We start from the raw sequence: 23,475 nt of genomic DNA, 5'->3' as shown, positions 1-23,475 counted from the left end.
GTCCTCGAAATATTTGTATGTTTGCAGTGTGGTGTTCATGGACAGTCAGATGATGAAGGGCTTTACAGACCCAAACCAGTTTGCAAATTTTTATTATTATTATTTTATTTGTTTACAGTGTTCTACAATCACTTCCATATATCTTAGATATTTTCCCCTCACTCTCCTCCTTCCCCCCTAACTCCCCACTCCCTCCCTGAGACAGCATACAATTTTATGTAGTTTCTACACATGTATTCCTATTAAATACATTTTCACCTTAGTCATGTTGAATAGAAGAATTAAAATGAATCAGATAGATAGATACTGGAGAAGATGTGAGAGCTGAAACACTAATTCAAGTTTGCAAACTTTTTCAGGTTCATTTCAGGAATTCAGTTGGCTTGACTGAATGCAAAGGGTTAGACTGGATGAGTTTTGCCCTCGAGTAGGGTGACTCTGACTCCAGATGAAGGAAGCAGTAGGTAGATTTTGGTGACAGGTAGACCATTCAGAAGGCTATTGTCACAGTCCAGGTTGGAGGGGATGAAGGCCTGTATATGGACTGTTACAATTATAGGGGAGAAAACAATGAGAAGAATAGCCTGGATTTGTGGTTGCTAAAAGTTATCAGCCTTTGATGGCCCATGAAGCATATGGAGGGGTTAGAAAGAAGGAGATGTGGAAAATGGCTTCTGGGTTGTTAGCCTGGGTGACTGGGATGTGGTTGTGCTCTCAGCCATGAATAGGAGTCAGGATTAAGGTTGGCTTAATTGATTAAGGAGGGGAAGACTCATCAGTTCAGTTCTAAAAATATTGAGCTGAATAAGTCTGTGGTCTTAGAAGAAAATGAGTGAAATCAACACCTACCTCAAATTCTAGAAAGTTTTCTTAAAGAATCATTGAAAAAAATATCTTTCCCTAGCTAAGGCAGGAATTAGCCACCACAGGTGCTGTCCCAAAGTTCTCCAGTGGAAGAACTGGGTCCACTTCTATAACCATGAAGACCAAGGAAAACCTTGGCTTTGTGATGTAAGCAACACATGGGCATTGGCAGTTGGGAGTTGTGCTCAATGAAGAAATTATAATAGGAGTCGAAATTATACTCCAATTTCCCTAATGAATATTGATGCAAAAATTTTAAATAAAATAGTAACTAAGATATGACAGCCATTTTTGTACCAGGCATACAAGGCTAGTTCAATATAAGGAAAATTATGAAAATATTTGAGCATATCAATAATAAACTAACAGAAATCATATGACTTTCTTGATAGAAGCAGAAAAAGGTTTTGACAACGTATAGCACTCATTCCTATTAAAAACATGAGAGAACATAGAAATAAATGGGGTTTTCCTTAAAATGATAAATGTTTGTTTTCAGTTTACTCAGAGGTGGAGGTGAAGGTATCCCACTAAGTATAGTTTTGCTTTCTTTTCTTCCTGTAACTCACATAACTTCTCCTCTGAGAATCTGGATGCTTATACTACTGGGTACATATATGTTGGGTATTGATATTACTACATTGTCAGTGGTACCTTTTAGAAAGATATAGTTTCCTTCCTTATCTCTTTTGATTAGATCTTTTGCTTCTTCTGATAAATCAATGGGTTTTTCCATAAAATGTTAAGAGATATCTATCTCACAACATCAGCAAATATTATATGTAATGGACAAAAGCTAGAAGCATTCCCAGTACAATCAGGAATGAAACAAGGATGCTCATTATTCCTAGTATTATTCAACACTATCTTTAAAATGTTAGTTTTAGCAAAATGAGAAAAAAATAAATGGAAGGAAACAAGATACGCAATGAGGAAACAACACTATCACTCTTTGCAGAAGATATGATGATACACTTAAGCGAATCCTAGGGAATCAACAAAAAAAAACTTATTTATTCATAATCAAGTTTAACAAAGTTGCAAGATAAAATAAATCCACATACATCATTAGCATTATGACCACCAAAGCCCAGCAGAAAGAGACATAAAGAGAAATTCCACTTAACATAACTGTATGCCACTTAAAATACTTGGGAATCTACCTGCCAATACAAAACCAGGAAGGCTTTTCACACAAATAAAGTTAAATCCAGACAACTGGAAAAATATCAATTGCTCATGCGGTTGGCTCAGCTAATTTAAAACAAATGACAATTATAGATTCAACAATTTACTTATTCATTGCCATACCAATTAAAATACAAAAAAAAAATTTTTTTTACAAAGCTAGAAAAAATAACAATATCCATGTGGAAGAATAAAAGGTCAAGAATATCAAGTGAAATGATGAAAAAAATGCAAAGGAAGATGGCCTACTTATACCAGACCTAAAACTACATTATAGAGCAGCAATCATCAAAACTACTTGGTAGTTAGTGGTAGATTAGTGGAAGAGATTAAGTAAACAAGAAACAGTTATAAATGACTATACTAATCTACTATCAACTCAAAACTCCAGCTTCTAGTATAAGAACTCATTATTTGACAAAAAAAACTGCTCAAAACCTGAAAAACAACATGGCAATAACTAGGCATAGATCCAATATGTCACACCATATTCAGGGATGGGGAACTTGTGACTTACCTTGGGAGTGGCCTTTTGACTGACTCATTAATTAACTGCGTTAATTAAGGTGATTTGTTCTGTGAAGTTTGAATTTGATCAGAGGACTGCACTTGAGAACCTAGATGGCCTTTCCTTTTAGAAATTTGTGGGGCAGAGCCAAGATGGTAGAGTAAAGGCAGGGACTTGCTTGAGCTCTTCCAAATTCCCTTCTAGACAGTGTCATTGCCTCAAAAAGAATTCTGAAATTGCAGAACCAACAAGTGAAACAATTTTTCAGTCCTACACAATTTAGAAGTGGGAAAGGTCTGCCTCACTGGGGTGAGAGTGGAATGAACTACATGATTTACACATAAAGGGTGATACTATAAGCAAATTAGACGAGTATCAGATATTTTACCTGTCAGATCTATAGATAAAGGAAGAATTTATAACCAAACAAGAGATAGGGAATAGTATGAGATATAAAATGGATAATTTTGATTACATTAAATTAAAATTTGTTTTGCACAAACAAAACCAATGCACTCAAAATTGGAGGGAAAGCAGAAAATTGAGAAAAAATATTCAAACCAAGTTTCTCGGTAAAGACCTCATTTCTCAAATATATACAGAATGGAGTTAAATTTGTAATACTAATAGTTATTTCCCAACTGATTAATAGATATGAATAGGCAGTTTTCAGATGAAGAAATCAAAACTACATGAAAAAAAGTTCAAAATTACTTTTGAATAGAGAAATGCAAATTAAAAGAATTCTGAGGTACCACTTCATGCCTATTAGATTGGCTAAAGTGACAGAAAAGGAAAATGATAAATGTTGGGAGAGAATATGTGAATATTGAGACACTAATGCCTTGATGATGGAGTTATGAACTGATTCAACCACTGTGGAGATGAATTTGGAACCATGGCCAAAGGACTATACAACTGTCCATGCCCTTTGATCCAGCAATTCCACTTCTAGGCCTATATCCTAAAGAGATTTTTTAAGAAACGAAAAGGACCTATATATACAAAAATATTTATAGCAGCTCATTTTGGGGTTGGTAAAGAATAGGAAATTGAGAGTATGTCCATCAGTTGGGGAGTGGCTGAACAAGCTGAGTTATATGACTGTGTTAAGATATTGTTGTACTATAAGAAATGACAAGTAGGATGCTTTCAGAAAAACCTCGACTTAGTTAAACTGATGCAAAATGAGCAGAACTAGGAAGAGAATATTGTACACAGTAACGATAGGTATATGATCAACTGTGAATGATTTCCTAATTCTCAGTAATACAGAGATCTGAAACAATTCTGAAGGACTTCTAATGAAAAAATACTAACCATCTCCAGTGAAAGAAGAGATGGAGTCCACATGCAGATCGAGGTGTAATTTTTTTTAATTATTTGTTTTCAGTGTTCTACAATCACTTCCATATCTTAGCTCTTTCCCCTCCCTCTCCCTCCTTCCCCACTCCCTGAGACGGTGTACAATCTTATATAGGTTCTACACACACATTCCTATTAAATACATTTTCACCTTAGTCATCTTGCATAGAAAATTTTAAATGAATGGGAGTCAGGATGACTGGAAATGACCCAGGATGCAATGGGAGACATTGGCCCCTTTAGGTGAAGGTCTGTTCAGGAACTCCATTCAGTAAATAGGCCTCTTTAAGTAGCAGCCAGGGGTTGGTCCCTTTATTTTATCTCTGAATACATGCAGTATCTCTACCCTTTTCCTCCTCCCTAAGGACATGGACTTCTTAAAGTCTGAATGTTTTTTGTCCTACCTCCAACAGCTGGCACATCTAAATTTAATGAACATTTACTGGAAGACTAAATTACAAAGAAAAAAACTAAACAGCGTGTAGTGCTAGCTTGTTTACACATCAAACAGTATTCATTTTCAGCTGATTGTAGTTGCATCTCAATTATCCATACTGTCAATCACCCATGCACTCTGGCTGCTGCCCAGCTGACAAGATACACAGTCTGTTGGTGGTTATGGCTCAGCTTGGCATCATCTGCAAGGAGAACTTGTCACAAGGTGTCAGTTAGGGCACCAAAATAATAGTTTCCTGGGTTTCCTTAAAGTTCTTGTCAATTGTTCTGTCGTTGCAGGTAACAAGACCAATGTAAGTATCACAGCCGCTAGAGGGCAGCGTCGCCTCAACACTTCTGTTGTTCCCTTCCACGTAACCTACTTAAAGAGTGATTTTTCAGCTTCTGGGAAAACTAATCTGTAGATTTTGACCAACTGTGCAAATATTCCTATCCTGACATAGAAAACTGAGAATGGGCATTAACCACTTGATCTTTTCCTATCATGGTAAACTTCTAATTTTTAAACTAAAACTTGAAAGGAAGGTCATCACATAAATGATAATCAGCACACTACAGGAGCTAAAATTTAAAGGGTATTCATCATATGCTTTATGAAGAGTTAATATACTTCAACACAATCTGAAAACTAAGAATAAAGTGAGTTAAAAAAATAAAAGACAGAACTGCAAGTTCCAACAATAAAAATTGGATAGAACAGTTTATTTTCCTGTATCTCTTATAAGTATAAATTTAGAAGGGATTGACAAATTTCATCATTAGTTTTCAACTCATGTTAAACAGAACAGGTATTATCTCTTTATTTTATACATGCTGTATCAGTGTTCTACTGCATCATCAATGACAGAGATGCAAAACAAGAACAAGGGCAAAGCACTGAAGGAATTAACTTTTTACTTCAAACTTCTAGCTAAGTGATAAATGACATTATATAAACATATTACATTAATGCCTCATCATGGCTTACCTAGAAAGCTACAAAATGAAAAGAATTTCCAGGGTAAAAAAGATCCAGAGGCTTAGTACCAACTTAGGATGTCAAAACTTATAAATCTATTATTTGAGGTGTTTACCCATCCTTGGGGTTATCTATTCTAGAGTGAGGTTTCAGTAGAAACTTTCAGTTTTGATCCTCTTATTTACAAAGGTGGGAGAAGGAATTTTCTAATACAGAAACAAAGATCTTAATGAAAAGTGTGATTCAGGTGGCAGTGCATGCTGAGGTGTACAATGGTCAGTGGTTCAAATTAGTGACTTCTCAAATATTAAAGATAATTATTGTACACTTTTAACAAACTTTGGGGCAGACAGAGGTGTTTGATGAGACCAGCAAACAACCTCTTTAGCCCTGAGAAACATTAAGAGCTAAGCAAGGTGACTGGTGCCATTTGGAGACTTAAGCTTTACAAAACAAAGATAAAGAGAGAGACAGACAAAAAAAAAAATTAAAGAAGAAGAAGATAAAATATATGAATATGCTGCGGAATATTAAGACTGCGAAAGCCAGCAGTGACCTTACCACAGGCTACTTACCCTTGGATTAGACAGTACCTGAGTTAGCTACAGAAAAACCTATAATTTAGACTAAATCAAATAATATTAATTTTTAATTAGGGAAACTCATTATCATACAATAGTTTCATTACTTAAGCACATAAAATGTCAACTCCAATTGTTAAAAAAGGATGTCCAAGTAGAAGCCCTTCCCAATCTGCTTTAGTAAAAACTCATTTTAAAATCAGCAGCACCTTGAACATGCCTTTTACAATGCTGTTTATACTCATTGGCTTAGGATATTTGGAGTATTAAGGTAAATTTCAGCTCAGATGCTTATTTTACATCAAAAATTCAGCTCTAACAAGTTAGACTGTGCTTATTTACCTAAAAACAACTAAACAGGTGGTTAACACCTGAATCTATAATTATTTTTAATGGCTAGATGCTTTCAAGTAAATGCTAATTTGTTTTTCATGACTGGCTGACCAAATTTAGTTACTGGGAAATTTTCTTCAGTATTCTGCCAGTGAAGTTTTGCTGTCATCCATATTTTCTAAAGTGCCAACATTTTCAAACCCATAAACTCAAAATTGTAAAATTTAAAATTGCAAATGGCCTATGATACCACCTTAGTAAAACCTTGTTTTTTATAAATAAACAGGGAGCTTTGGGGAAGAAAGTATTGATTAGAGCAGGGGGACAGCAACCAATTCTGAGAGCACCACTAGTGCAGATATACAATGAACATTAAATCATTAACAGGTCTTTCCCTATGGAAAATCCTGAGATCCGAAGCACTATGACTTTGTAGAAGGCAGGTTGGCTTTCTGAGGAAATTTTATCTTTATTAAAGACAACCACAATTATTTTAAATTGGGCACTTAAACAGCATTTCACAGATCCTCAACATATTTTGAGGTAGATTTAAGTATTGGCATCCTGTGTTAAAAAAATGAAACTGAGGCAGCACTTAAGTCATTTGCCAGAGGCCACAGCAACATTCTTCTCTTTCATGGTCAGGATTAGCACTGTTTTTAATCTTTCAGTGCAATTCCTATCTTCGATCACTCCTCTCAGATGAATGAGGGTTTCATGGCTGTAGCACTTAAATCTTTCATGAACAAGAATTGACAAAAATCCCTAAAATTCCATTTTAGATTGTTTTGTAATGTTGAAGTCACTCTCGTAACAACTAATTTGTAGATGAGAATTTCACTCCAACAAACCTGGTATCCTTTTTCAAATATATTTATGCTTTTTTTACTTAATATCATTTTCATTTTGTTTTTCTGCTTTTTTTGGAGGGCAGAAAGGTAACTGCAAAACTTTCTTAAAATGGTAACTTGCTACAAGTTTAGTTAATGCCAACAGAGATGATTAAATCCATGGACACCTGGTATTTTTGGTTGCAGGAATGCAATAATGGAAATTAATGTGTGTTCAGGGCCTAAAATTAGCCTGGACCCTTTTCCCCTTCTGACCTTCATTCCCCACATACACACCAAAAAGAAATTTTAGAAAGGAAAATATCATTAGTAGCATATTTTGGGCTAATACTGTAATAATGTATCACTACATAAAATTGGGGAAAGTGTACAAAACTACAAATGGTAAATTAGCCACAATAAAGATTTTTAACACCTTGGTAAGACTGCCTCCCTCAACTTGTTCTTACTCATGAGTGAGATTAAGGAAAGAGTGCTACAGGGGAAAAAATCAAATGGATATTATTTAAAATCTTAAAAAAAAAATGCAAAAAGCAAAATATCTAAGGCTTAAATATTTAACTGGGATACATTCATCTCTCTTTAAATGAGATGTTCTAATTGTAGCAAGGGTCAGCTCATTTAGTTTCTTCTTTCTAATTTAATACTAAAAATATTTACTAAACATTACAGGTCCATACATATTGACATATCTTTGGGATGTCAGTCTTCAAGTATGTACTTGTTCAAAACTCCCTTTTATGTGTACATTTAGAATTGTCAAATATTAGTTACCTAGGACCAGAATTTAATAGCTACCAAACAATAAGAAAAATATCATCCTAGTATGTCTTAAATACAGAATTCAGCAGAATAATTATAAATTAATTATATGCTTCTACCTCCAAATGCACAAAACGTCCTCAACTCCTACTCTTAAAATATGTCAAATAATAGCAACAAATGGGGTTAAAGCCCTGAAGACTTTTTATTGTAGAGCTTCCAGGAAGTTGAGTGTGAAAGTAAAAATATTCTCCATTTTAAAAAATCTTACAAATTATGTGACTTGTAATTTTGTAAGTCACAATGAAATGTTCTGCATAGGACAAAAGATATGCCTAAGCAACATATCGTATATGCACACAAGGCCACTGAATGTCATGGGCATTAGTAACAGATGAAAATACATAAGTTTCTACCTAAATGAGTAATCCAGTTTGGTGTTTTCTAAATCCAAGATTGTAAACTACTCTTACTTTCTAACTGTAGAGTAAGGGGTGGGAACTCTTGTGCTTCTGGCTGGCACATCATCTGTTTTTTAATTAGTGTGAAATTAATACACACATTTGCGAGAGGTTGTGCAAAACTATTATATTTACAAAAATGGCACAAAAGTGAATTCAACAGTCTATGCACATGCACACTTCATTCACATCTTCAAAAGAAAAGGTATTCTAACGCTACAGAACTAAAAAAAAAAACCCCAAAACCAAACAAAACCCAGCTTCAACAGGCAGCTGTTAATAAGCACTAAATTCACAAGAGCTTACATCAAGATGGGCAAATATTGCCCAAGTAAAATTCTATTGTTAAAGCTGAAACAGGTTTAAGGCCATTCAAGTTTAAGAGCAAAGATAGAAATCATTCAGAATCCCACCGCGTGTGTGTGTGTGTGTGTGTGTGTGTGTGTGTGTGTGTGTTCATTTTAAATACATGATCTAATAACTTGTGGTCTTAAACCTCTGTTTTACAAAACCAAACAGAAAATACAGAAAAAAGCAACACAACAGATTGTATTAAATAACATAAACATGTACAGCTGTAATTCAGAGCAATAAGGAAAGCCAAAACAGCCAAACTGTAAAACTTGCTTGTTACTTGCTGGAACCACTCCTACACTAAGGAATAGGCAATATATACATTCATTTTCAAGTAGATTACTTTACATTGCTCTAACATGTGTCCTTTCATCAGTGCATTGTTCAACTAGTCCAAAGTACTACAGTTTACTCTTAAAAGTTGACTCCCTTAACAATAGCAGCACGCACTACCGCTACCTGCAAAGCTGTCAGTCTCAATGACTTAGTATATGGAAGGAAAGAAAGCCAAGAAGTAACATGTTGGAGAGAAATAACAGGAATGAGGAGATTCATGCAGCTCAGCTCTTTTAATCAGCCAGCCAGTTTGCTAGCAACAAGGGATGGTTTCCGCTGTGGAAGATCCTGCGGAGTAGGAATGTGGTCACCAGTGACCTCTGTTTTGTCAGGAGCTGCTGCAGTAGGAAGCTGCTTGTTCTTCATCTTCGCTTTAGCCATGTTGTAATCCCCAGAGTCAAAATACTTTTGCTATAATAGAAATGGGGGGAAAAAACAACTTCAGTAAGGAATTTATAACAAGCATACATGCAACTGCACTGGTCTAACACTAAGAATAAACTGCCAGATGACAAAATGTAAGAATTTCAAGTGTGACAGATAGCCAAAAACTTACACTGTACTCCTGAACTGCAGGGAAAACTGAAAGTAAATTTTTCTCATTAGGCTTACAGAGCCCAGTCCATGGGTCTACAGATAAACACATCCACCTACCAGATGATGACTGAGCTGATTGGACTTAAAATAAATCATACTATTAGCTAAGTTCTCAATCAATCAATAATAAATGATTGGAAGAAGCAATGTCCAATGGTCAAAGCTTACTATCAATAATACTCTTACCATCTCTTGGTTAGATGGTATAACTAGCAGGTAATACCTAAGGAGGAGATACCTATCAAAAGAAATACATTAGCATTTGGGGGAAAATGGAGGAGGAGGGATAAATAAGGATAATGTGAAGGAAAGATGACATTGATATTCTTAAAACATTTTGAAAACCTGAAAAAAGCAGTTAAGAAAAATAGTATATAAAGGCTGTACCGGGAGCTGTGTTACTAAGGTTGTAGACTGTAGAAGTTAATGGACAGTTACAAAGCTAAAGTCTGTTTGTACAGTGGTGATGGAAGGGCTGGGCTCACTGCCTATATATTCATCCAAAAGCTGTACACCATTTCATTTTTACTGATAATCCCAACTACTAGTACCCTCCTACCCAACCATGAATTTATTACATATATACTTAAACATACATACATATTGTCTCCCTCAATAGAACTTGAGTGTAGGAATTATTTTTTTGCTCTTCTTATCCCAAGCAGCTTAGAACCCTCCCTGGCAGCATACAATTAAGAAAATTTTGTTAATATAGAAGTTGCAGCAATTGAAACTGTGCAGCTTGAGATAACATGATGTCTTGTTCTATAAATATTCAGAAGGTCCTTGAGACAATTTGCTGTCTTCTAGTCTGTAATATCACTAAATGTGGTATTTAACCCAAAGTAACGCTAGAGAGTAATTTTTCTAGTACATAAGCTGTTTGATCTTATCTGTCTCTCAGTTCCTGGGACTGCAATGGATTAAAACTCCCTGCAAATAGTTTGTAAATAATTAAAGAAATGTGACTGATGGATCTGACTTTAAAGTCAACATATGGCTTGTTTCTTTGACAAGATATCACTATTTATTGCTGTTGTTTTAGTTCATTAAAAATGCAAAAAATTATTTCAGAATTCCATTAATAAAATCAGTTTTTTTTGTGGGGTGAAGGGAAAGAAACTGAGTCAGAAAGTGAGAGGTAAACTATTTCCCCCTGCTATAGCTTCATCATTTTATTTGTTAATGAACATATAGGGAACAGGCCCTACCTGTTATCTGGCACTCTCCCTTGCTTGAATCAGGTAGAATAATGATGTCAAAAGTAAACTTTATGACTAGAAGGATTTTTTTCACTTCTGCACTAGCAAATTAATCATAAAACAACAGTCAGTGCTAATAGCAACAATTAAACTGCTGTTGGCTCCATAATGATGATTTTTATACACAGGTAATAGGGACTGAACTTATGATTTCACTAGTGCAAAACAGTTCCTGGTAAGGAATTTCTTCAGTCTATTTAAGCAGGCCTCTTCTCTGCAACTCTGAGAGTTTTCTAAAGCACTAAGAAGTTTAAGTGACTTGCCCAGAGCCACAGAGCCAGCATGTATCAGAGGTAGACTTGAAAGGATAGAATTAAATTTAAGGAATAATATATTTGGTCTAACTAAAACAATACAAACTCCAGATCCCTAACCTTTTTCAGGGGCTAATCAGTTTAAAGCTGAAAGAATCTAAAATAGGAACAATTTCAGGAAGAAAAAAATAAGTTCAAATATTGCAAGATAAACCAGAGCACAGTAAAGTAAAAATTCATGATACCATGGAAAATATGCTGGCTTTGGAGTCAGAGGACCTGGGTTCTAATACTGGGTAAGTCACCTAAACTCAAGGTCACAGTAAAATGAAGAGCAGATATACTTTGAAGCTTCTGCAACTTCTAGATTTATGACAGAACACAGCTTGCCAGATTTGATTATATAGATTATATAGAAGCCATAACATACAAAGTATGTTAATTAAGTGAATCAGTAATAAGTGTTACTATTATTACCCAATGGTAGCACTAATGGGTTTTAGTTTTTGTTAAATCAAAACTGAGATAGTTTCTGTTAAGATAGGAAATCTTTCACTAATTAGGTCATCTAATATGGAATAGAGTTGAATCATATTAATATATATGCAACACACACACACAACAACATAAATGCAAGTATAAGAGGAGCTCATTTTTAAAACTTAAAGGGAGTAAAGGTTAACATCCAGTCAACAGTCATTTATTAAGAACTGACCACATGCCAGGTACTATGCTAGCACTGGGGATACAAAGACAAAACCACAGGAGCACCTGACCTTACGTTCTTATGGCAGAAATGACATTCAAATATCTATGAAGGCATTAGACGTGAATCTATGAAGATATTAGATACATACAGTGCAAGTGGAAGGCAATCTCAGAGGGATTGTGCTGAAGGGATGCAGAGAGGGGAAGACATTAGAAAAGGCCACCTACAGAAGGTAGGATTTGAACTAAGTCCTAAAGGAAGTCAGGCAAAGAGAAAGAATATTCCAGTCAATGGTTATAGGCAGTGAGAAGACAGAGAGATGGGCAGTGGACTGTTGAAAGACAGACAGCAAGTCAGCTGATGTACTTGGAATGTAAAGTGTATGGAAGGGAGTGTGTAACTTGGTCATTCCTACCTCTTTAGTAAAATCACTCTGTATACATGGGAGTGGGTGAGACATGGACAACACCACAATGGCTGTTAGAACAGTCCAGGCATAAACTGACTCCTGCCTTTACCAGGGTGGCAGCTATGTGGAGAAGAGGGGAGGTATTGAAGGGATGTTATGAGGCAGATATGACAAGACTTGACAAAAGATTGGATAGTTGGGATGAATTATGAGGAGTCAAGGATGACATCAATACTATGATGATGCCAGTATTCTTGACTGTAATATGAAAGTATGGAAGAGTGGAGGGTGTAGGAAGAAAGATAAAATTCTTTTTTGGACATTTGGAATTTGAGGTGCCTGTTAAGACGCTCAATTCAAAATGTCCTAAACATAGTTGGTGATAGGAGATTGGAACCCAGGACAGTCAAGGCTTCAATGTCTAAAACATCCCCTGTAAAATGTAAAGAGTAATTTTAGAGAATTCTGAGATCAGCTCTACCATTAAGGAAGGAAAGAAAGTAAATAATTTAAAATGAAAAGAAATTTAAAGTAATTAGCACCTCTTCAAATTATAATAAAGCCCCAAAGCACAAATTAAATATATTCATATTAAAGATAACCAGTTTCTCTGGAAATAAAAAAACCCAGAAAACAGAATTTCCCCCCCAAACAAAATTTTTTTCTTAAAAAAAAAAAAAAAAGAAATACTAGATTTTATTACTTTATATATTTATATATGTATAAATATTATATATATTTATAAAATATTAGAGTTTATTACTTTAATATTCAGTAATTTCGGTCAAACTAGACCACAGAATTTTATTTATAATCAGTCTTAAACACACTGCCATTTCAAAAGACCACGCTGAGCTGTTGACCTTCACATGATTTCATTAAAGTTCAATCTTACTCTTTTTAGGTCCTACAGAAGGATGGGAGATGGTAATTATAATTAACATTGGTGGCTAACAGTTGGATCAGAGGGCAAAGTCAATTCAAAGTTACAAGCTGTTGTGTACCCCCAGATTGAGGACATGTATATGATGGAAAAAATAACCAGAACACTTAGTTAAAAATGGTTTCACTATGTAAATTATATTCTCCATTTAGTCTATTACAAAAAAACCATTTTCCACTATATTTTGATTTAGATGCTAATAATTTTTGTTTGATGTTATTCTCAAAAAATGCATGTTCTTCACATGACAACTCACTTTATTTCCCTAACTTTATTCAATCATTAGCCAGACCAGGATATTTTCAAGTAAAGGTTCTTAAACTGGGAATCTGTCAGCTGTTTAAAAATATATTGATAACTGCATCTTAATATCATTTATTCCCTTTGTAATCCTATTTTATGCATGCGAAAACATTTTATTGCTTTGCTTGTTTATACATATTTGTATTGGGTTTTGTTTTTCTTTCCTTCTCAACGGGTGAAAGAGGTGAGAGGAAGAGAATTTGGAACATAAAACTGAATTTTAGAAAGTATATTCTTTGAAAAAGTCCATAGGCATCAGCCGTGGGATCCTCTGGTTTGCCAAGAGGTCCATGAAACAAAAAAATATTAAGAACTCATATTTCTAAAGGGAAGTGGCTTGATGGTAACCAATAATGTTTCAAAGTAAAAGCTATAATTAATTGATGATATTTGCTAATAAGACATTGCAGAGACCTTAACAAATCTGTTAAATCTGTTCATCTGTGGCTAAATAAAGGTTTAAACAGAGACTCTGCAAATAGTTATCCCTTATTTAGCAATAACCTGTGCTAACAAGAAATAAAGTTTTCCCTATTTATTCACAAGGCTGTATTTTAAGAGCTTACAGAATCATGCATATAAAAAACTGCAAAAAAAAAAATGGAGTTCTAGACAGTGTGGAAAACTGGGTTTATGATAAGAATTCTCTGTAAATTTCCATCACAAACCCTCAGTATAATCTGTATGTGTTATATAACTCATTTTGAACCTTTAATCCTACAAAGTACAAGAAAGACTATCCAAGAAAAATAGTTAACCCATTTTAATTTGGGTTTTTTTAATTTAGCTCTCAACCTAACAATGCACCAAGCCTCAAAATAGCAAAATTGTCCCTAAGTAATCTGAATTACTTAAATCACTACAAATTTTGATTTTAATATATTTAAAAATACGCAGTAACTTTAATTACACTTAAAATAAAATACTTTTTAATACATTTAAAGATGGCAATTACATCCAAATAAACAATATCCCAAGTGTTTGGAGAAACCACTTTACAAAATAGCAAATTATTGTATTTTTAGAAAAACATACCAAAGCAAGGTAATGTTAAGTTGCCTAAAATCATATTGGTCATTTCATGCCAAGCAACACATTCAAATAGCACAAGGAAGTAAAACTTAAAAAGAGGAACTTACTCCTTTCTGCAGTCGCTTCCTCAAAAAATCGGAACCCCCAGGCTTCTGTCCCAGATGAGGATACCTTGCTTTTAATTTTGCTTCTTCTGCTTTCTCTGGACTAGTCACTTTATCTTCCATTTCCTGAAATTATTTAATATCAATTAGTTTTTTATTCCACCTATGGTTTTTGTTAAAAAAATAAAATATCCCTTTCATATATATATATATATATATATATATATATATATATATATATATATATATATATATATATATATATATATATATATATAAAAATCTGGTTCCTGCAGGTAGCTAGCTATCCAATGTCAAAGAACTCAATACCTAACTAATACCTTACTGAAAACCAAGTACATGAGAAGCCCTAAAGACAGAACCTCTAGTTAATGTATTTTTTAAAAATGATCCAAGAGATGGCTCTATTATAGCTGTGATACATGTGTACCACCCTACAAACTGGATAAAAATATCAAGATAGCTCAGCTCTGAAGTCTTTCCTGCTATTATTTTCCAGTCACGTAGAATACATTTATAGTTACCTACCTTTTATGGAACTCTTCAGCTCACATTTACCTATAATTAGATGTTCATTCTAATACATTTTTATGATTTCAAGATTCCAACTAGAGTAAAACCTTTCAAAACTGATGTTTACTCTAATTTGAAACACAGCTATTCCCCAGATTTTATTCAAAGTCATTTGTCTTTCTAAACCCCCTGAGTCTGGAATTAGATTGTATTGTCCTGTGCATATTCTGCAGATAAATTAATATGTGTACAATAAATGCCTAATTTAGGAATTTAAAGATAACTTCATGGTCTCTTATTTTCATAATAAACAATATTACATATTTACATATATATACATATATCCTTAAATGTTTTTAGGATTTCTCTCACTATACTAAGCTAAACAGGCTATTCTGAACTTACAATTGATCAACCTATACACCATTACAGAACATGTCATTTTGTAAATTTTTTTTTTGGTTGGGCCCTGTGATCTCATCGCACAGGGAAACGGAACTCCCAGTGAGGAAAACTACTTCCACTTATGCAAGCAAAAAACTGTTCTGAAAATTAAAGTCTTAAGAGTTAGTTGACTGGGAGCACATAGAGGTTAACCGATTTCCCCAGAGTCACACACAGCTAGTTTATTTATGTCAAAAAGAGGCAGTACTTGAACTCAGAGCTTCCTAACTCTGCAGCCTCTATCCACTAACAACACTGTCCCCCAGTTTTACAATAAATCATAGAAAACTTTTTTCATTGTTTCACTTTTGTAGACACTTTGCAAGATCCTAGCTAAAATCCTTCTGAGCTACAAAATAATTATCATCAGTATCCCGAACTGCAACATGACTTAGACCACACATAATTACAGTAGACACCACAACATGCACTAATTACACAATAGATACAGAAAAGATGAGGTGAGCATTTACAAGTTTCAGGTCAACCTTGTAGCTACTGAGTGTGAGTAAATTAAGAAATTAATCAACAAGCAGGCACAACAAGCAGTTGTGTGCTGATGATGCCACACCTGAGACAAAAGAGTGAAAAAAAATTACAAACCTTCAGAGAGTAAGCAATTTATTGGACAAAAAATTCTGCCTGAGGCTACATTTTAAACCTACAAGTGACCCTGAAGTAGGTCTCACAACACACTTTTGGCTATCTAGTAAACAGTTCTCCAAGTCAGTTTCCCAGTACTCTTCAATAAGTCAAACTTTGATTATGTGCCAGATACTGTGCTAAGCATAAGCACCTGCCTCTTTTCAGTCTCCAGTCACTAGATTTAGAAACATGAAAGGAAATTTAGCTTCAATAATACAGCTGCAGTCCAACACCCAACATGTTAACAGATTCTCTCAGGAACCTGAAGTTAAATTGCTAAAAAGTATTATGCAATCACTTTCATTTTGATGATCATTCTAGGAGGAGCTAGAAAGTATCTACACTAAATGCACTAAAGTTTTCTAATACAAAAAATAGGATGAAAAGCTACAAGAGGCATCAGAGTTCATCTAGTCATACTGCCAGCCTCAGTTGAGGAGACAGACAGCAGTCAAATGACTTGCCCAGTGGGTAAAGAATAAAGCTTAGATTCTCACCAAGAATTTCAGACTCTAAATCTAGAAGGTAGCAAGTAGACTGAATGCTTTGCATGTAGATTGTGCTTTGTTAGTATTATATGTTAGTATTTTACATAAGTTCTTTATTAAAGTTACTAGGAACAGAAGCAACAACTACAGACAAAGCTACCCTAAATTCCTGCATCTAAGAGACTATTTGGAGGCAAAAGGAAACATGTGAATGAGGGTGGGTGGGGAGGGAAGTACAAGAATAAGGAACTCAAAGCTTTAAAAATGAATGTTAAAAATTGTTTTTGCATGCAACTGGGAATTAAGGTGTACAGGCAATGGGATATAGAAATCTGTTTTGCCCTACAGGAAAGAAAATAAAGGGGAAGGGAATAGAAGGACAGACTGGAGGAAGGGATAGATGGAATGCACACTGTCCTGGGGTGTGGTGGTGGGAGAGACAGGGAGAAAATTTGGAATTCAAATTCTTGTGGAAGTGAATGTTGAAAACTGAAAAATACATAAATTATACACACACACACACACACACACACACACACACACACACACATATAATAAAGGGAAAGGTTTGTACTTAGGACCTGACTTTAATGCTTTTCTTGCATATCCTAATTTTTTTGATTAGAACTGAGAAAAATTACTTGAATCTCTTCATAATTCCATTTATTTTTAGGAAAGATGAAGAAAGCAATGTTCCTGCCAACTGACAGTTCAGAAGGAGCTGATCAGAGAAAGGTATGAAGGCACATAAAATAGTATGAATTATTCCAGTTAATTAAGGCCTATGGAATATGATTTTTATGGTTAAAAAGGAAAAATGTCCTCTCTCATTCTCTTGTTTTGGCAGAATTGGGACAAGCATCTGATAAAGAGTAAATTTAAATAATCAGTGGACAACTAAAAAGAGGCTTTGAATGACAACTGCCCTAAAACTATGCCAGTTACTTTTTCAAGCTTTCAGGCCATCAGTTTTATCTGGGGTACTAATCAAAATAATAGAGATGCTGTTGGAAAGTTTCCATAAATAATTAGTAAATAATGACTCATTTACATGGCATTCTAAGCACTTTGCTCATAACAAGCAAAAACTCTTTAAATTTGGAATGGTTTGTAAACTTTTTTTTTTGAAGTCTCAGAAATCTGACAGGATAGTTGATAAGCAAGAATGATGGGTCTGGAGTAAAAAGACTTGGATACAAATCTTAGATTTGTCAACTATGTCACTTTGGGGTAGTCAATTAATTTGCCTGGGTATCAGTTTCCTCATCTGTAAAATGAGGGAGCTGGAGTAAATGGTCACTAAAGTCCCTTCCAACTCTTTATTTACCATCCCTCAAATCTAAGGATCCATTTACTTGTGGATGATCTTTCAAAGGGAAAAGAAAAGAGATCCAGGCTTCAGCCAACTAAGCAATCAAGAGGGTTTGAGGAAAACCAGGACATTTTCAAGAAACAATGATTTGATAAGTTCATTGGAAAAAATAGATGAGTAATTCTCAAACTTTTTGGTCTCAGGACCCCCTTTACACTCTTAAAAAACTGAGGACCCTTTCCCAAGGAGCTTTTGTTTATATGCTAAATCAGATACTTACCATGTTCAAAATTAAAACACCTTAGTATTATTATGAAAATAGTTTTGAGCTCACAGAACCTCTGCAAACAGTATCACAGAGCCCCAGGGGCCAATGAATCATACTGCTGGAATAGATCAAAATCATTTAAAGTAGTATTCTTGGCTTAGAGTTATAACTTTCTTTTTAAAATATTTTTGCATTTTTTTATTTTAATATGTAACTTATTTATTTTTCAGTTTTCAGTTTTTCAGTTCACTTCCACAAGAATTTGAATTCAAAATTTTCTCCCCACCCTCTCACCCTAGGACAGCATGCACCCCCATCCACCCCTTCCTCCAGTCAGTCCTCCCCTCTATCACTCTCTTTCTTCCATTCCCCTCCCCTCTATTTTCCAGAAGGGCAAAATAGATTTCTATACCCCCATTGCCTATAAATCTTATTTCCCAGTTGCACACAAAAACACTTTTTAACATTCATTTTTAAAGCTTTGAGTTCCCTTCCTGCCTCCCCATCAACCTTCACTGAGAAAGCAAGCAATTAAATATAGGTCATACATGTGTAGCCATGCAAAACATTTCCATAACAGTTATGTTACAAAAGACTAACCACATTTTCCTCAGTCCTGTCTTCCATTCTCTCCCTTGACCTATGCCCCCACAATAGTGTTTGTTTCTGATTATCCCTGTCACCAATTTGCTGTCCCTTCTATTATCTTCCCTCTCCTATCCCTTTCCCCCCTGCCTTCCTGCAGGGTTGAAATAGATTTCTATACTCAATTGAGTGTGTGTTATTCCCTCCTTAAGCCAAATCCCATGAAAGTAAGGTACACTTATTTCCCTTCATCTCCCCTTTCTTCCTTTCCATTGTAAAATTCCATTGTAAAATCTCTTTCTTACCTCTTTCATGTAAGATGATTTGCTACATTCTACCTCTCCCCTTCTCTTACTCCTAGTACATTCCACTCAACAACAAATTTTATTTTTTAGGTAATCTCTTAGAGTTAAAAATATAATAGAAGAACCAGGTACAAAGCACATTTTTTGGTATAAAACAGATATTTAAAATAAAGGTTTGTTGAAGTTAATTAATATACAGATCACAGGATCAAACATCTAGAGATGAAAGGGACCTTAGATGTCATCTAGTTGGAAGTGAAGGTCACACAGACAGTAAGTACCAAAGCTGGGATATGATCTTCTGACTTTCTGAACATGGAGTACTCATTCCACTCTAACCCAATCTCCATAACCAAAGTGTTTAGAGTTGGAAGCAGCTAGAATTTATATATTACAACTCCTAATTTCATAGATGAGAAAATTGAGACCCAAGAGAACAAATTGAGTTGCCTAAAGCCACATATGTATAGTAGATAAATAGTATGGCCAAGATTCCAAACCAGGTTCTCTGATTCCAAATCAGAAGCATTCTCTTTCCACAGTACTGTTATCATTGACCATTTTGTGCAATAGATTAGGGACCCTATCTAGAAAAGTGATTTCACATGTCAACAAGCACTGAATATGAATCAGAAATGCTAGGTTCAAATTCTGATTCTGCTTCTTACTACCACTGTGGCTAGAAGCATGTCACACCCTCTTTGACACATCAACTTCCCACTCTTCAGTAAAATGAGGGTATTGGTTAAAATCAAAGGTCTTTAAATTACAGCACAGGCACCATCCACTACTAGGTTTTTCAAAGGTCCACCAGGCTTTAAGAATGCTTTTTACATTTTTTAGATACAATAAAACTTGGGGTCAAATTAGATGATCTCCCCCTTACATTAGTATTAAAAGCTGCCCACTATCATTGAATCTACTTGCAGAATGGTCAATGATTCACTGATTGTAAAGGGAATAGAAAACAATCATCCTATACATTCTTTACTGGGGTATCTGCAGACTGAGGTGTGAACTTTCACAACACCACACTCCAAACCAAAATGAATATACAGTGAAAACCTCAGTTTCCTAAACCGGTTTCTTCAACTTAATGCAAGAAGAGCTCATTATACAAGTTTTGGAATGTAGCTAATTTACTAGCATCATAAAGTATTTGCTGAATCGGACAAGTGAAGACAAAAAAGACTATTCAAACAGGAGTTAAGAGTCCAAGACCTCCCTCAAACAAACAAAAAAACCCCCAACTTTTTAAGGATGCAATGTTCTTTTTTTAGTCACCCTAACACATGAAGATGAAATCATTATCCCTAATGGTAATGAACAATATTTATATCAATTGAGGGATCAGGTTTTATTTCAGTTTCTTCCCAAAATTCAACAAAATATAAGAGCAGTATTTACCGTTTTGTCTACTTTTCATCTTTTTCAGACTTTTTACATTCATCCTACATGCTTAAATCGAATTATAAATGTCCTCACCCCTACTACATACTTCATGCCCCTGAAAAGTGGCATTTTTCTGAGCAATTCCAATAGCAAAGCCCTCAGAAAAATGTCATTATTTGTGTGTGTACAGGTGTGTGTGCATATGCACACTCAGATAGGCAACCAGACTGCCTCACAGTCAATGTCCCCTTACCTTAAGTTATAGTTCTCATAGGAGTTCAGAGGATTTAGAACTGCAAAGGGACTTCAGAGGTAGTTCAGGCATGCAGTCTACAGATGAGGAAATAGGCCCAGTCCAGTGGAAAAAAAAAATCTTTATCTGAATTTCTGACAAGAAATTAGATCTCCTGATAAATACTTGTTCATGTATAGACAACTGAAGAGAGTCATTTTACCGAGTAAAAACATAGATTTCAGCCAAGTATTTAAGTTCTGCCTGATGGAGATCAATTAGTTGCACAAACACTACTCACATCCTTTAGGTCATTTCTAGACAGTCCTTCAAATAAAAGAATCCACTAATCTGGCCATGGTTCCAATAGAAGTGATGCTGCAAATCTTTTTTTTCCAGTAGAGTCAAGACAACAAGATCTGACACACATCCTGGGCTCATAAAAAGTAATTTATGTGAATGTGCTATGAAATATTAAAGTTTTATCACAAATTTAGGCAAAAAGTAAAAGCTGAAGTTTACTTTTCTTAAAATCCAAAAATCAATCATGAAAGAAGATCATTTGCTCCTCCTTTTAGTTCCTAGGACAGTGCCACAACTTTGGCTTTAAACATTATTATAAAAGGCTTTCAGTTGTACAAATATTTAACTTTCACGTTAAAAAATGCAAAGATTTTTGTATTAAGAAAAATTCCCAAGTACAGTTTAACTAATAATAATACTCAGTTTTCCTCCCCGTGTTCTTGTAGCATTAACAACCAGACCAGATCTGAAAAAGTTCAAATGGGTTAAGTAGGCAAAAAAAAGTGAATTCTGATGTTATTCTACTAAGTAAACATTGAAATTAATCAACATCCTTATATGATTAGGAAACTAATTAGACCAAATGAACTGTGACATCAAAGTAAGAAACTGATTTGTGATACTTAACAGCCTTGGATTGATTTTCCTGTTCTCTAACCTTGGGATCTTCAGAATCGATGACCATTTCCAGATCAATTCAGGAAACAGAAAGCTTACCCAACTTAGCCCCCAGCAACACAGGATGACAGCGAAATGAACGCTGATTTACGCACAGTGAAGAACTACATGAAGGGCAGATGCTGAAGTTAACTTTATGTTAAACATATCGTGTGAAATATCTGGGGGAAAACTGCCAGAAATCTGCTTTAAATGCCCTCTGGACCTTTCTGTGCACAGTGAAAGAGAAAAAGTAGAAGATAATCTGTATTCCCAAAGTTCTCAAGCAATCAATCGCAAGCACCGCGCACAAGATAAACATGTATTCGGCATGGAGGGTTGGGATCAGAAATCAACCCTCCGGGGTCAACTACGCGTTTCCCTTGGCAAGGAAATAGAAGTAGAAACTCGGAGAGAACACGGCCAGGCGGCGGGGGGCCGCGGGGCTCGGGATCCCCCAGCGGGCCGCGAAGGCCACTGGGCCTTCCCCTACTTCTCACAAAGAAACCACCCAAGGCCAGCCGGCTCAGAGCGGGCCTCGCCGAGACGTGCGGCCTGTGATCCGGAAACAGGTGGCGAGCGGCGCAAGACGGATGGCCCGCGGGGCCCTCCGAGGCCCGGGCCTCCGCGAGCGCGGAGCGCCTCCAGCGGTCGGGGCGGAAGCGCAGGCAAGCCCCGGGACCGGCTCCAACAGGGCTGGGGGAGAAGGAGTGGCCGGATCCGGCTCCCTCCCAGCGGGAATGGAAACGGCTCCGCTGTCCGGTCTCCGGTCTCCACCCCCATCACACTCCTGGAAAGCGGCCTCTCTGGCCCAGGCCGAGATGCTTCCCGAACGGGTCCGCAGAACGACAGGCCGGCCGGGCGAACTCCGCTCCGTCCCCGGCCTCTTCCTTACCTTTTGCTCCTCAGCTGAGGCCGCCTCGGGGATCTCCGCGGACATTGCGCCTCTTCAGTCGGTCGGGAGGACACTGAGAAAAAGGAGACGCAGAAGAGCAGGGAAGAGGAAGCCCCTACAGCCGCCAACAACGTTCCCCGGCAGCCACCGCCCGCACAGCGTTCAATCCCTCAGCCTCCTGCTCCCGCCCTCCAGTCCGCTCTCTCTGCGCGCCCACCGCCGTCGCAGTAGTCTCCTCCCTCCGAAAATGGCCGCCGCCTTATGACGGCATAGCGTCTCACCGCCGTGGACGGCTAGTCGCAGGGGCCTTATTTCCTGACTCCTCGGCTCCACCCCTCTCCTTTGGATCGTTTGGCCTATAAATTTCCCCAACTCCTTTCCAGACCCCGCCTCAAAAACGGTTCCTTTCTTCGGCATTTCTAGGTCGTCACCGACTGTGAACGTCATTTCCGAGTTTGGTCGCTTTCGGTGCTTTCTGGGAATTGTAGTTTTTGGTGTATCCTTTGCCCGCTTTTTGATCCATTCTCTTCAGAATCTCAGAATGCGAAAGCCGGAGAAGTTCTCACTTAGAGACTTCAGTACAATCTTGTTTTATATACGAGGAAACTGAGGCCTGGGGAAGGAAGAAGGGCCTTGCCTATCCAAGGTCACTCAGGTGGCTAAATAGCGGAGCCTGCGCTTCAACTCACATCTGACAGCGTAGGGAAAAGACACCTGTCCAGAGCCCAGCGTCCCCGATCTAGAGATGGAGGGGAGGGAAGTCCAACTCGCTCGTTTTACAGATG

General features: G+C 36.4%; 1 protein-coding gene across 1 annotated transcript; it reads right to left on the bottom strand.

The window, feature by feature from the left end:
* Window positions 1–8,439: 8,439 nt before the first annotated feature.
* Window positions 8,440–23,077, bottom strand: LOC140508413 (cAMP-regulated phosphoprotein 19). The gene is made up of 3 exons (XM_072616310.1): window positions 22,691–23,077; window positions 14,634–14,756; window positions 8,440–9,428 (listed from the first exon to the last, which is right to left on the bottom strand). Exons 1-3 carry the CDS (start codon window positions 22,733–22,735, stop codon window positions 9,255–9,257), a joined length of 342 nt encoding a protein of 113 aa, XP_072472411.1. The 5' UTR covers window positions 22,736–23,077; the 3' UTR covers window positions 8,440–9,254.
* Window positions 23,078–23,475: the final 398 nt, after the last annotated feature.

This window comes from Notamacropus eugenii, chromosome 1, assembly GCF_028372415.1.
Source record: "Notamacropus eugenii isolate mMacEug1 chromosome 1, mMacEug1.pri_v2, whole genome shotgun sequence".
Taxonomy (NCBI): domain Eukaryota; kingdom Metazoa; phylum Chordata; class Mammalia; order Diprotodontia; family Macropodidae; genus Notamacropus; species Notamacropus eugenii.
This window is presented reverse-complemented; position numbering and strand designations above follow the sequence as displayed.